This window comes from Alexandromys fortis, unplaced genomic scaffold (assembly GCF_014885135.2).
Source record: "Alexandromys fortis isolate MF-2015 unplaced genomic scaffold, M_Fortis_MF-2015_v1.1 scaffold_50, whole genome shotgun sequence".
Classification (NCBI taxonomy): domain Eukaryota; kingdom Metazoa; phylum Chordata; class Mammalia; order Rodentia; family Cricetidae; genus Alexandromys; species Alexandromys fortis.
In genome coordinates this window covers 10,703,554-10,719,249 of record NW_026067932.1, presented here as the reverse complement: position 1 = coordinate 10,719,249, position 15,696 = coordinate 10,703,554, and the positions used below count along the sequence as shown (strand labels likewise).

General features: G+C 44.0%; 1 protein-coding gene across 8 annotated transcripts in view; it reads right to left on the bottom strand.

Moving 5' to 3' along the window:
• Ric8b (RIC8 guanine nucleotide exchange factor B) overlaps positions 1 to 15,696 on the bottom strand; it is a 94,788-nt gene that overhangs the window by 53,208 nt on the left and 25,884 nt on the right. For all 8 annotated transcript variants that reach the window (XR_007592389.1, XR_007592391.1, XR_007592393.1 and 5 more), the window contains exons 3-4: positions 10,513 to 11,121; positions 824 to 918 (exon numbers count right to left, since the gene is read on the bottom strand). Coding sequence is in view for 2 of the 8 variants with exons in the window: in XM_050145661.1 (XP_050001618.1) it covers positions 824 to 918; positions 10,513 to 11,121 (704 nt within the window). In the remaining 6 variants the exon portion in view is untranslated. The remainder of the gene's footprint in view (positions 1 to 823; positions 919 to 10,512; positions 11,122 to 15,696) is intronic.

The window sequence follows — 15,696 nt, the reverse complement described above, 5'->3', positions numbered from 1 at the left end:
TGAGCTACCAGAGACTAGCCCAAGAGAGGGAGGAGTGATAATACGAGCAAAGGGGTCAAGATCATGGTGGGGATATCCACAGAAACAGCTGACCTGAGCTACGGAGAGCTCACTGACTCTGGACTAATAGCAGGGGAACCAGCATAGGACCAAATTAGACCCACTGAATGCAGGGGACAGTTCTGAGGCTTGAACAGTCTTTGGGGCCACTGGCAGTGGGACCAGGATTTATCCCTAGTGCTTGAACTGGCACCTCATTCTTTTTGGAGAGATGCCTTGTTCAGCCTAGATACAGGGGAAAGGGTCTTGGTCTTGCCGTGAAGTGTCAGACTTTGTTGAGTCCCCATGGGAAGTCTGAGGAGTGGATGGAGAGGTGGGGTGGGTGGAAGGTGGAGGAAGCAGGAGGAGAGGGAGTGGGAATGGGGATAGCTATGTAAAATGAAAAAGGATTGTACTAAAAATCCTTAATTTAAAATAACAAAAGAAAAGGGAAAAAACTAAGTTAGCTTTTCTTTTTTCCGAGGGCCTCATACATGGTGGACAACTCCCAGCCTGGGAGCAAACCTCCATAAAGCACTTAGCACAAGGAAAGACAGAAGCTGTTCGATGATTGTGATGCTATTGTTCTGGGGTTTATGGTTGAATACGACAAACACCAAAGTCTTACGCAGGCGTCCAACAAACAAAGACAAAGAGAACGGGACACAAATTTCACACTAAGGCGTAGCTCTGGCCTACCTGATTCAACACAGTATTTCACTTTCTTGTGCTCATAATAGCGTCTAACTAGACACAGAGATGCCAAGAACGGATGGGTACCCACCTGTGCAGCTCTTCCGTTTTGTCTTCAGTTGGACCTACGATTAGTAAACAATGGCGAAGGACAGCTGCCATTACTCGGAACTGGTGAGAGTCGCTCTGTGGGGGACAAAGAGGAGAGGAAGAGTTGGGAGGCTGGTGCAATAGCACATCACTGTTCCCCAAGCACTCCTTTGCTATAAAGGGGGAGGCCAAGGTACTCCAAACCTTGAAAGCGGTAAGCAACTGTTGCCATGAGATAGCAGCCACAACCACCTGCAGAACGGCTGGTGCCAGAGGGTGCTGATGGAGCCACCCTGTTTCACCTTTGTGAAAACAGCTCCACTTAAGGATTTCTCATCTCCAGAGAGTCTAGATTCTTCTGTTCACTGCAGCACAGTGCGCCAGTTTACTCACTATAAAGCTTCAGACAAGTGTAAACAGTATTCAGACAGTTCTTTATAACTGGTTCTCTATTCTTAATGACACAGTTTCATCTCTTAGCTTTCAAAAGTAATGAGCACAACTACTCTTTATTTATTTATTTGAGAGGGTCTTACTATGGAATCAGACTAGTCTTTAACCTGTGAACTTCTGAATACTGAGCTAGCAATATGTATATACCACCATGAATGGCCAATAATTTCATTTTCCCCCATTTTCTTAGTCTCTAAGGCCTAACAAAGTACCACAAATAATCAGAATTGTATCCCCTTACTTTCCCAATACTTATCTATTGTACCACAAATAATCAGAATTGTATCCCCTTATTTCCCAATACTTATCTATTGTACCACAAATAATCAGAATTGTATCCCCTTACTTTCCCAATACTTATCTATTGTACCACAAATAATCAGAATTGTATCCCCTTACTTTCCCAATACTTACCTATTGTACCACAAATAATCAGAATTGTATCCCCTTACTTTCCCAATACCTATCTACTGGTAGTGAATTAATGACACAGAGCTAGAGAAGAGACCCACAATGAAAAATAAAGCAAGCAACTGAATAATTGTTTTACCTCTGCATCTATAATGAGGTCTTGGGCAATTACAGTTTCTTTTCCTTTTTCGGTGTGTGTACACATGTATAATGTACATGCCTATGTGCTGTGTGTCTATGTGTGTGCACACTTGTGTGCAGAGGCCAGCGTTTGATCCTGGATGTCTTCCTTTATTACTCTCTATTTTATTTCTCCTTCAATCTCTAACTCACTTATTTGGCTAGTCTAGTAAGGCAGCTTGATGCAGAGACCCTGTCTTTACCTGGGGCATGAGACTCCAGGTGGCTGTCACTCCTACCTGGCTCTTCGGATGGTGCTGAAAGCAGAAATCTGGTCCTCATGTCTGCACAGCAGGCACGTCACCTGCCAAACCACCTCACTAACCACCTGCATCAAGGTCCTCTAGCTCTTTATACGTAACAGGACACAGCAGAAAAGAGAAACATGACAGCCTGCATATGCTACAGTACGGCTCTCAGTTATTGCAAAAGTAAAGCGAAATATGTGTGCATGTTTCTAAGACTCCTCTTACAGACCCCAACACACAATAGGGCACACTTTCATCACTCCTAATATGGCTGGGAAACACTTTAAACAGCACAGTGCATATAGATTTGAGACAGATGAGAGCTTCAGTCAGAATGGGATAGCGTCACCCTGGCTGTCAAGCGGAGTCTGGGCTGGACCTCACGTCAGTCACGTGTCTCTGGGCTTCAGTCCCTTCCCACACAGTTGCACAGACATGAGTTTCTGCCAGGATCAAAGAAAATGGTGCACATGACAGTGCTCTAAACTCTGAGCAGAACACAAAAGGGAGGGGAGGGGGAAGGGAGGAAGAAGGGGGAGTGTGACTGTCAGAGCTGGGGGGGCGCAGGGAGCCCGCAAGGGCCAATGGGAACCAAGGGTGCTAACACCTAAGGGCCAGGAGAAAGCTGTCTCACCGCCTATCCCCAGTTCTTGAGTGAAAATTCTCTCATAAGTATACCCTTACCTGCCCACATGAAACCTATGTCAAACTAAACTATTGCTTACCCACTGATAAAATTACCTCCTATAATAACATAAGTATGTGTACATATATATTTATACCAGGTGGACGAAGTGCACACCTTTAATCCCAGTACTCAGGAAGCAGAGGCAGGTGGATCTCTGTGAGTTCAAAGCCAGTCTGGTCTTCAAGTTCCAGGACAGCCAGGGCTGTTACACAGAGAAACCCTGTCCTGGGAAACAAACAAACACACACCCTGTCCTGGCTGTGAAAACTGCGGCAGCACCCTGGGCTTTTCGTGAGCAATGTCTCCAGATCTTGATTGATTGATTGAATTATGTAACAGGGTCTCACTACGTAAGCCAGGCTGTCCTTGAACTCACACCCTGTATTGCTCTGCTCACTGCTAGAGACTACAGGTGTGCAGTTCAGAGTGACAAGCCTCTACACAAATATCCATGTTGGCCTTTCTCCAGCCTACAACTGTAAACACCACTTCCCACCCCACTGCCTTCCTTATCTCGTCTTCCCAATTGTACTTTCTGTCTGCAGTGTCCCCTTTGCCCTGTGTCTACTTACATCTCCGTAAGGCCCTTTGAAGAGCAACTTCTGAACATGGGCTGCCCTGCCTCTACTTCCTGCTGTTAATTCTTTTTCGACCTTAAAGAAACTCCTTTTGTGGCCTGATCCGTATCATTGTGTTTTGTTAAAGTTCCTTTTGTGGAATAATTTGTAATTTCACATATTTATAGTACATTGAGCCTATAATTCGGGTTCTTAGAGAAGCTAAATAAGAAGGAGAACCCAAAGAAAAACATATAGGCATCCTCCTGAATATTAACCTTCATCAGGCGATGAAAGAAGACAGAGACAGAGACCCACATTGGAGCACCGGACTGAAATCTCAAGGTCCAAATCAGGAGCAGAAGGAGAGCGAACATGAGCAAGGAACGCAGGACCGCGAGGGGTGCACCCACACTGGGACAATGGAGATGCTCTATCGGGAACTCACCAAGGCCAGCTGACCTGGGTCTGAAAAAGCCTGGGTTAAAACAGGTCTCACTGAACATAGAGGACAATGAGGACTACTGAGACATCAAGAACAATGGCAATGGGTTTTTGATCCTATTGCATGTATTGGCTTTGTGGGAGCCTAGGCTGTTTGGATGCTCACCTTACGAAACCTGGACGGAGGAGGGTTTTCCTTGGACTTCCCAAGGGACGGAGAGCCCTGATTGCTCTTTGGGCTGACGAGGGAGGGGGACTTGATTGGGGAGGGGGAGGGAAAGGGGAGGCGGAGGTGGGGAAGAGACAGAAATATTTAATAAATAAATTAAAAAAAAAACAAAAAAACAAAAAAAACAAAAACAAAAAAAAAAAGAGTACCGTTCTGATAGTGAAAACCATCTGGGGCCTTCACCGCAGAAGAGAACGCTGGGGCCAGTGCAGGAGCACCGCTGGGGCCGGTGCAGGAACACAGCTCGGGAATGTGCAGGAGCCCTGCTGGGACTGGGTAGATGGCTGAGTGGATAAAGTGAGCTCTAGTTTCAGCGAGAACAAAGTGGCAGTGATTGAACAAGACAGCTGACACACACACATGCACACATGCAAGCCCACATACACGAACACATATAGACACAAAACAGCACCGCTATCACATGAGTGCACCGAACATATTATATCACCGTCTACCTAGTCACCCTTCTCTCAATGAGAACTTTGTCTTCCTGTGTGGAGCATTCTGAGACTGCGGCCATCAATACACTTGTTACACGTCACTGGAATATCCTGGGTTCACACCTAGAGGGAATGCTGCATCATCAGGACCACCTACACTCACACTTTACATTCTGATGTTTCTAGAGAGCACTGCCGAACGGTATTTCCCAAGCATACAGTTAGGAAAAACATCTCACAAAACGGGCGCCCCATCCTGTACAGCCAACTCCAGCAGGGTCTTCTGACACTCTCCTCACTTCCTGCACCTGTGGTGTGAAGATGACAGCCCTGCTCTGGCACTCTCCCTGGGCACTGGACAGCTCTTTGGCAGTCCCGACTCAAGCTCTGCCTACTTTACTGCAGGGTTGACGGTGTACACACATCGGTGGGCATTGGCAGTGTGCTCAGGGCACCTGTGGTGCAGATCCCACTCTTCATGTGAGCCTTCTGAGTACTGGGGTTCCAGAAGCCTATTCCTATCCTCGACAGCACTCATCTTTGAATTTATTTTAATTAAGATCAATTAATTTTCCTTTATGGTTTTGTCCTTATTTTCTTTAGAAGTCTTGCTTATTTCAGAAATGTTTGAGATAAAAATCATGAAGGCAATCTTCTATAAACTTTAATATTTTATTTGTATATTTAGGTCTCCTAACTCAGGTCAATTTTTTTGTGTATTATATAAAGGATTCAAATCCATTTCCCATCCACTTGAACAAAAAACGCGCTTGCTTATCCTTCCAGATATCATAACCAGTCGTGTGTGCACGTGGTTCACTTGTACACTTCATTCTACTCTTCTGGTCTACACCTCAACAAGTGTGTTAGAGGCATGCTACTCTAACACAATTACTCAACAAACAGAGTGGGGCCAGAGACGGGTCAGCAGGCAAAAATAAATAAATAAATAAATAAAAATGCTTGTCATGAAAGCCTGATGACATAGGCTCCATCCCTGAACCAAGATGGATGGAGAACCAATTCTACAAAGTTGTTGTTTGATCTGTCATGTGAACGATGGAATGTGTACATCATCTCTCTCTTTCTCTCTCTCTCTCTCTCTCTCTCTCACACACACACACACACACACACACACACGATAAATTTTAAAACTAAAATTTACTATTGGGTGTTGCAGTATACAGCTTTAATCCCAGCACTTGGGAGGCTGAGGCAGGAGGATACCTGTGTGTTAGAGGCTACCCTGGTTACATAGTGAGTTCCAGGCCAGCTAGGGCTACACAGTGAGACCCTGCCTCAAAAACATAAAATAAGTTTATGTGTTAAGAGATGGCTCGGTGATTCAGAGTATTTTACTGCTCCTGAAAGAATGTGTTCAGTGACCAGCATTCATGAGCACCATGAACTGCAGTTCCAGATCAGATGCCCTCTGGCCTCTGTGGGTACCTGCTGTGTGTGGTGTGTATAAATCCACACGGACACTATTTCCCTCTGTTGGCAACCACTGTGTACATTTCCCCCGTAATCTTAGCTCTCTGATCTCTTACGTGTCCTCAGTGTCCTCATGCATCCAGCAGAGCTAACATTCCTATCCGACCCACACCAGGAGTAAATGCACTTTCTCTTAGTGAAGTATTAGATAAACCGCACACACGGGTCTTATCACTTTATGACTCAGATATGCGGTCTTTAGGAAATCAGTGTTCTCATCTCTCCTCTGACCTGACACAAGGCCCAGGAAGAGAAGGAAGACAGGGAAGAGGTGAAACGGGCAGGCTGAAGGGGCAGAAAGTCTGAGAGTTCTTCACACAGCTGTTGTTCTTTACGTAGGGTCTGCTATTACTGCCACTCCCCTCTCACAAACTGGGCAAGACTCCACTTTATCTGCAAAACCATTCATCAAAGTAACTGTTAAAATGATTCAACAATTAAACACTGTATAGCCTGAGCCTTTTTTTTTTTTTTTTATATTCTACCCTTTTCTATATTTCCTTCAAAGTCTCTAGAACCATCCTGCAGTGGAGACTGCTCAGTCGTTCCTGGTCCGCCCAGAGCCGAATAATCATACAGAAAATATATTAATTACAACACTGCTTGGACAGTAGCTGAAGGGTATTTCTAACCAACTCTTCTATCTGAAATTAGCCCATTTCTATTAATCTGTGTATCACCACCAGGTAGGGGGTAAGTTTCTCTGCTGTCTGTCTCCTTCAGCAGCTCTATGGTGTCTCCCTGACTCCACCTACTCTCTATCTCTTGCAGCCTGGCTATATTCTGCCCTGCCACAGGCAGAAGCAGCTTTATTCATTAACTAATAAGAGCAGCACATACACAGAAGGCCGTCGCACATCACCTCCTGTGCTCCTTTTACTGCATGACACTTGGACACGTGGGGAAGGGAATGGGAACTAAGTCAGGGATCTCTGGAAAACAGACTGCTCCATCAACTAAGCTTATATCATCTCACTCGTTCAAATACACTATTCTTAAGAAAGGGAAAGGGAGACAGGAAAGAGTGGGGGGGAGAGAAGAAAGGTGAATTCACAGGTGAAGATGACACCTTAAGGAAGGGGATCTTCAGATTAAGCCACTATAATGCATTTGCAGGAGGCAGGAACTTTAATGCTGAGGCAGAAAGAAGTGAAACCTCAAGAAAAACCCAGTCATGAACTTTCTGCGTTTGGTGAAACGCAAATGAAATAAAAATACCTGCGGAAACAGCTAGAACCACAGGCAAATATCTCTATTTTCTTTAGTGTAACATGGGCATAAATATTTTTAGTCAGATGCCTAGGGATTAAAACAGTGTAGATAGATACACTCAGGCAGTATGTATTTAAAAAAAAAAAAACTTTTGAAATCCTTTTTCAATCAATTTCAGGAATGTAGACTTCACAAGAAAATTAATTATACTCATGCTTAAATGAAAAAGGCTGTAAAAGGCTGAAAAATATAAATACTTCTATTTTTATATGTATATTCAGTGGTTTTATTTACCCTCACACGTGTTTTTCAATGTACAAGTATTCTTCCATAAGATCCATCATCTTTAGTATTTCTGGGTGAGAGAGCAGCCATCAAATTTGTCTTGGCTGCAGAACCTTTTAGTCTCCAAACAAAATCTTAGTTAAAAGTTTAAAGAAAATAGCAATAGCTATTTTTTCCAAAGGTTTATAATTTTTCAAAGGTTCCCTCTTTCTTTTTAAAATTTCTCTTTTTAGGGTAGAGATGAAGAGCCTGGGAGACTCACCCCACAGCCCACTCCTAGGGACCTTTCTGCCAGAGGGAATGCATTTTGAGAGCCTTATTCTTAAAAACGATTTATCTTGGCAAATTAGAGGCTCAAATCTTGAGCTAAGCTAGGAGGTGACTTGAGCCTGCCCTCAGCCCTGAAAAGCACTGTTCTTCAAGGGCAGCATGGCGGGGTGAGGCCACAGAGACTGCACTGGGGGAAGTTCTCCTCTGCTCACATTATGCAGGAAGAGTGATGGAGAGTGAACAGAGCTCGTCTTCTGGGGGGGGGGTCTACAGGGAGTGAACAGAGCTCGTCTTCTGGGGGGGGGGTCTACAGGGAGTGAACAGAGCTCACCTTCTGGGGGGGGTGTCTACAGGGAGTTCACATCTTCTGGTCCTTTACGTTCTTGTATAGCCTATGACTCTACTTTCCTAAGAAGAAAAATATTATTTATTTTAAAGTGGATTCTTTGGTTGCTTTTTCATATAGCTTTATTTTGGTTGGTACCTAAAGCATTAACCATTCCACTGGCTCACTCAACTGAAGTAAATGTCCTTGGTCTGACAAAAACAAGACATGGACTCCAAGGAATGGGCCTTCCCACTCAGCCTCTCTGTGATGTAGCCGAGCTGTGAGTGTCCCAGAAAAAGGCACCGTGTGCTTTGCTCTCTGCGTCCTCCAAGTGGTATTTAATTCTAGGAAACTTCTGTCCCTGCATCCTGCATCCTGCATGTGGCTAATTCAGAAGTGTCTCCATTCTGGCACCCAGCTCTCTGCTGACTTATTGTCCGTTTCCACCTACAAAACTAAAGTTTCACGAAGGCAAAGCTGCTTAGTATTTGCCAGTGTGTTCTCCAATGCTGGGACAATGTCTAGCAGATGTTTATAAACAGCCACATGAAGACACTCTTTATAAACAGGTTGTCAAAGATCCTATTTTCAGTACTGTTTATATTTCTGAAGACCAGCACTGGCCCAGTGTCCCATTCACAACACATACTTCATAAACGCTGCATAACTGCCCCACGGCTCACACAGATAAACCTATTCTAGGACCACTGACCCTTTGTGGGGAGAGCCTGCATCTCGAAGAGTGAGTTTCCTGGAACACAGAACGAGGCTTTACCACTTCGCCGTTTCCAGAGCTCTCCAATGCCACAGTCACTTAGCTGAAACACTACCAGACCCTCGTCTCGAGTACTGATTCTCACCACGGGCCCCCCACACACTGCGGAGCAGCCACTGAGGTAGAAGCCATCTTGTCAGTATCCAAACAGTGCAGTGTAACAATGGCAAACCAACAGTCTCAGAGGCACTTTTACAACCAATTGGAAATCTTAAAAACACTAACACAAACAGTGTAAGAAAAATAACCACAGAAGGTACCATATAAGCAGAGACATAACATTTTAAATACTTCCAAATATTTGGTTTGAAAGCAAACATGGAGCATGTGGGCTTCCCACATCTTTCCCTGCCAAGTCTCAGCAAGGCTGACTACACTGCAGTCATCTCAAACAGCTGTTAGCACTCATCTTCAAACGTTTGCGCTGTACAGCTCAGATGCCTGTGTGCCCCACTATAGCTGCGCTGAGATAATCCTTCTCCAGTAGGCTGCTGGCAAAAACACGGGTGAGAATTACTTCAAACAGACAGGGCCAATGCTAGCTTCAAAGGCGGGAGCTGAACTGTACTGGTTTTTAAAGTTAAAGAAGAGAACGTGAGATGCTGAGTTCCTGATGAACAATAGTGTGCTCCTCACTTAGAACTGTGGGCTTCTCAGACTACATTTCAAGTTCAGCACACCGTTCTTGCAGGAACTCAAATATAAACTATCCAATCCACCTCACTTGGGGTTATTGGAAGGCTCAGGCCACAGAGGAAGATCTTAGTCTAGAAATAAGTAGAGTGGCGTAAAACATTTCCCCCTTTTTAGTATAATTAGCCTGTTTCCTAAAGCCGTACATAAACTAAGTATCTTGTTGTGAGTCTAGGCCTCTGAAGGCTTCACAGCACTACAACGTAACACCTTGTGGACTACAGTGACAGGTGCGTTACAACGTAACACCTTGTGGACTACAGTGACAGGTGCGTTACAACGTAACACCTTGTGGACTGCAGTGACAGGCGCACTACAACGTAACACCTTGTGGACTGCAGTGACAGGCGCACTACAACGTAACACCTTGTGGACTGCAGTGACAGGCGCACTACAACGTAACACCTTGTGGACTGCAGTGACAGGGGCACTCAATGGTTTTTCTCTTCCCAAAAGACATCAGCTGTGGTGGTCGAAGCTCAGTTGACGGGGTTTACCTTAACTTCCAAGATGGAAGTCAATACAAACACCTATCATTAGCCTGCTGCTTCTCCCCAGGCTGTCACTCAAAAAAGATAAGATTATAGAACTCGGAAGACTCTATTCTACAAAATGGAATTCTTTCTTTACCCCATTATTTTTATTTTATTTATGCATATAGGTGTTTTGCTTGCATGTGTATCGGTACCACATGTGGTCCTATTACCCACGAAGGCCACAAGAGAGCATCAGATCCCCTGGAACTAGAGTTGAGGTGGTTGTGAGTCACCAAGTGGGTGCTGGGAACAGAGTCCAGGTCCTCTGGAAAAGCAGCCAGTACTCTTAACCGCTGAGCTATCTCTCCAGCCCTTGAAAGATTACAACTTAAGAAGAACCAACTAGTGAAGGAACACTTTTTCATTTCCCAACTTAGCATTCCTCTTTTGTGTGCAGCAACCCATATCCTTGATTCCAGTGGATGTGTGCGCTCCTCCCAACCTTACCTCTTTATGCACCTTCCAACTGTCTACTGTCACATTGAAGAGAGCTTTGAGGGCCTCGATGGCACAGTCTGTCTCCTGAGGTGGAAGAGGAGGTCCATTATGGTCTATGGCCGACTCGTACTCATCGGTCCACTTGATGCTAAAGGCACTTTCCAAGATCTGGGTTAGCAGCGGGAGTCCCTGGAGCTCATAGCGCAATTGTGACCTGATGTCAGTGTGCAAAAGTGACAAGAGGAAGAGCAAACGCAAGTCAAAGCACTTTATGTCATTGATAAATTTTCGGTCCTTGCACTTTCTCAGGAGGTTACAGAGCTTTGCAGCGAGATTCAGTTCCAGGCTGAGCTGTTGGGCCATCTGACTGTTGAACACGATGTTACACAGACACTTTAACGATTCCACAATAACCGGGAACTCTGACACCTTCTCCAAAGAATCATCTGACTCGTGCAGCTTGGCTAGTCTCAGCAGTATTTGCATATTTTCCTTAGTTGTTACAGGAACTAAAATCTTTTTGTCTCTGGAGAGAATGCGGAGCACTTCCAGGCAGGACACTTGACAGGTTGTTGGGACGTCCTTTACGAGGACTTTAAATATGCCTTCACAGAGTTTCTGAAAAAACAACAAGTACACAAAAATCACTATCTGGCTGATAGTACTTCAAACAGTGTAGGCTCAAGACCTGGCTGGCAAAGTACTCTATTTTGTATAAAAATCTCAAAGACATCAGAACCAGAAGGCAACTTCTGTTTAGTACACCTCTTTCACTTCTAGAGATAAGGAAATCGAGGGCCGGGGAGGGTGAGGCGCTTGCACTGGGCAGTGGATTGCAGCATTGGAGGAGCTGAAGGATGCAGTCACTGCCTTCTCAGTCCATTGTTTTTCTTACTTAAAAATCATATTTTTTTTTGTCTTAAATCACTAAAGTATCTTCCATAACTTTAATCTTAGCAGGGCTTTAAAAAGCATAGTATTGGGGCAAAGGGGAAAAGAGGGCAAAACTCAGCTGTTCCTCCCAAGAGGTAAGGCTATAAGTGGAGAACAGTTCCATATTTCTGTGTGGGTGGCCGGGGAGGCAAGAAGAGGATGTTTGCTCCCTTGGAGCTGGAGTTACAGGCAGTTGTGAGCCACCAGGTGTGGGTACTGGAACCAAACTTTGGTCCTCTGGAAGGGTAGCAAGTGTTCTTAACAGCTGAGTTCTCTCTCCAGCCCTTAATCTTATGTTTCAAAAGTATTTGTATTGCCAAATTTAATAACACGGCCTCAAAATTCTTTGTGAGCTATCTTCTTAAACTGCAGGTCTGCATCTCTCAAACTTAATCTCAAATACAGACCAAGTAAGTGTTAACATTCTATTAAGACATATCTGTATTCCAATATTCTTTAGAAACAACAGACACAGCAAGTAAGATTTTTTTAAATTTTATTTTATGTGTACTAGTGTTTTGCCAAGGGTTTCCGTCCCCTGTAACTGGAGTTACAGACAGTTGTGAGCTGCCACGTGGGGGCCGAGAACTGAATCCAGATCCTCAGGAAGAGCCGTCAATGCTCTTAACCTAACTCTCCAGCACCAGTAAGATTTTTTTTTTTCCCGAGACAGGGTTTCTCTGGAGTTTTTGATGCCTGTCCTGGAACTAGCTCTTGTAGACCAGGCTGGCCTCGAACTCACAGAGATCCACCTGCCTCTGTCTCCTGAGTGCTGGGATTAAAGGCGTGCGCCACCACTGCCCAGTGACCAGTAAGATTTTTAAAATGAAGTTTCTATTAGCCTATCATTAAACTTTGACTTTTCAAAAAAAAGAAGCTACATGAGGCCAAACATGATTTTGCCAAGACTCCCAGGTCATGTGTAAAGTCCAGACACAGGCTATTGATTAATTAACAGAAATACTATTCTAATACAAACGTTTTTCTAAAGGTAATAAGGAGCTCTACTAGACAAGTTAAAAAAAAACACTATATAACCATGTCAACTCTACCCTGCCTCATCTGGTACCATGGCTTTTTTTTAATGTCTTATGTCACTGTTAAGGCAATGTTTTAAGTGGGTGTCGTCCAGGGCTACAGTGTGGCAGTTATTAGAATTATATGGGGCAGGGAACTGCTTCCGTTTCAGATCTGCCAGACTTAACACACACACACATATTGTGCATACTATTTCTCATTGGTATGATTCTGGGGTAAAATCAAATAATCTTTAGCACCACACCGTTTTTTTCAAGAAAGAAATGATCTGTCTTTTTGTACATGAAACCAATACAGTCTCTAGTCTGGAATACAGGACTGGAGAGGTGGCTCAACATTGGCTGCTCTTGAGAGGCCCTGGCTTTCATTCCCAGAAACTACATGGAGGCTCACACCTACCCATCGGTAACACATTTCCAGGGATACAACGCCTCTTCTGGCCTCCGTGGGCATTGCATGTACATGGTGCAAGCATATATACCAACAAAACATCCATACACATAATGAAAAAGAATAAAAAAGTAACTATGGAATTAAATAAGTATAAAATGTAACATGTGAATGTGGTATAGTACACAGATACCTTTACCTTCTAAACTCAAAACAAGAACAATCACAAAAGTCTTCAGACACAAGAAAGAAGACAGCATGCAGGTGACTTGAATAGCCAAGGCTACAAACAGACCTAAAAAGAAAGTCTACGAAGTCAGAGAGGCCTACAGAGTTTATACTTTACACCCAGAGGTCACCACACATCTCCTGGAACGAAAGACAAGAGCTCTGGTTTCCAGCAGCTGCCATCTAGTTTCTCTGAGCACACCATCTGACGACACCTCACACAGTGACTGCAGGCCGCTTCTACCATCGTGTAACGTCCGTCAGTCCTTAGACGTCAACTTTCTACGAAAGTACAAGTCCTTAAGAGCATGTAGAACTGGGGAGAGGTGGTGTAAGTGCTTCTCATGTAAACATGAGGATCAGAGCCTGAAGCCCTAGACTTCAATGTGTGTTGGGTGGTCATGGCAGTCTGCCTAGAATTCCAGAGGGCAGGGGGCAGAAACAGCATCGCTGGACCAATCTGCTTATTTCAATTAGTGTACAGGTGAGCTCTGGATTCAAACAAGATCCTTGTCTCAATAAGTAAGATGAAGGGTGACCAAGAAGACACGTGATATCAATCTTGGGTACACACACAGCTGACCTGCACATAAATGTGCATCCATATCCAGCACACACACACATGCATACACACTACAAACACATAAAAAGAAAACGTATAAAAGAAGCAAGGGGTATTTAATAGATAAACTTACTATTTTACTGGACACAATAATTTCTACTCAAAGGATTTTAGAAGAAAACAATTGTGTACCACATTTGGGTCAGAAAAATTGGGTGTTTATGTTTAAACCAAGCAAGGGGCTGAAGAGGCAGCCTTCTCTACGGCTCTGTCTAACTGCATGGACGACTTTCCCAGTGTGTATCGAGTTTGTAGTGGTGCTGTAGACTGAACCAAGGGCTTTGTGGGTGGCAGATAAGTGCTCTATCACTGAGCTACAGACCAATATTCAAATTGACTTTACTCTTAAAACTGTATGCCTACAAAGACATAGTGTAAGTCCCAGTAAGAAAAACTTAAGCGTAAGTGCCCAATAGTTCTCCAGTGCGTACACACTGACAGCCAGGGAATGGGGATTGTTGCTGAATCACCATCTTTTCTTAAAGAAAACTGGAAACCAACCATGTGAGAGGCACATTACATGTTTAAGGTTGACTCTGGGCTGGAAACCTGTTCATCTTACCAAGGCCACTACAACTAGAACAGGATGGTGTAATCAGGAACAGGAGAGGCATTTTACTTGTCTGGATTCAAATCCTGCCTCTTGTATTTCTCCTGGTATGAACTTGGTTCAGTCACTTTTCTTCTCTGGACATTGCACTTATCTTTAATCTCACACACACACACAGCACTTAGATCAACACCTGGCATGTGATAAAGATTTAGCACAGGTCTCATGAGACAAAACATCCTACAGTCTCCACTTTGGCATATAAGATCCTCTGATCTGTCTTTAAACTTTTTAAAACATGTACTTGTGTGCATGCACACTGGCAGAGGTCGTAGGACAACTCTGGAAGTTGGTTCTTTCCTTCCAACATGTGAACATGTGAGTTCTGGGGAACAAACACCTTTATGTACACAGCATTCCTGCTGGCCTACCCTGTCTTTCGAGTTTTCTCTGAACTGTTGGAACAAGGTGCCCTCAGAGTCTACACGTCTTGGCCAATTTTCTCACATGCAGCTCTCTGGTGCTCTGACCCTCTCCCCTCTGTGTGCACCAATCCCTCTCCGCCTGCAGTTTAGTCATTTTCTAAGTGAAGTTTCAATTTTACCTTAAGTTTTCCCTAACCATTTTAACCTCCAACATTCTTCCTTCCCAAGGAAGATCCTAGCCACAATGTGTAGTTATTATCCTGTATTCAGTACATCTGTCCTGGTTTTTCCTATGGTTTGCCTCAACAACACAAGCTGTCAGCACAAGGACTTGTTTTTATAAAATAAAATGTAGTGCAATGCTGTTTGAATCAGGAAGATCTTCCTTACTATCTGACTTTGCCATTAAGAAGTTCCTTTGGGGTTCTAGTTGTATAATTAGACATGGTGTTCAACTTACAACAGTTACGTTCTGAGCTTCAGTTTCCCACCTGCATAATGGGAATAATATCAAAGAATCTGATAAGCAATGTCATGAAACAGACATAAAAACAGTCCTTCAAGGTGACTTTCATTACTGTATTTTTCTGTAACTGTTAACAGAGCAAGTGGAACACAGGAAACACCCACAAGACTCATGGGAGTTCCCAGGCTGCAAACATTAGCGTCTGCTGCTGTGAGCAAAGGCTTCCCCACAGGAGACTTCTCCAGGAGGCTTAGATTACTTAGATGCCTATGTTGTTTAAAATAGAAACATTTTTAAAAACAAGAAGTTGAGCAGGGGTATGGACCAGGAGGAATTAGGCAAAGAAATGAGTGTGATCAAACACATTGCATGAACGTGTAAACTTCAAAACCATAATAATAGGTGCACCCACCCACTGAGACAGTGGGTCTGATCTATTGGGAGCTCACCAAGGCCAGCTGGACTGTGACTGAAAAAGCATGGGATAAAACCAGACTCTCTCTGATCATGGGGAACAATGAGGGCTGATGAGAAGCCAAGG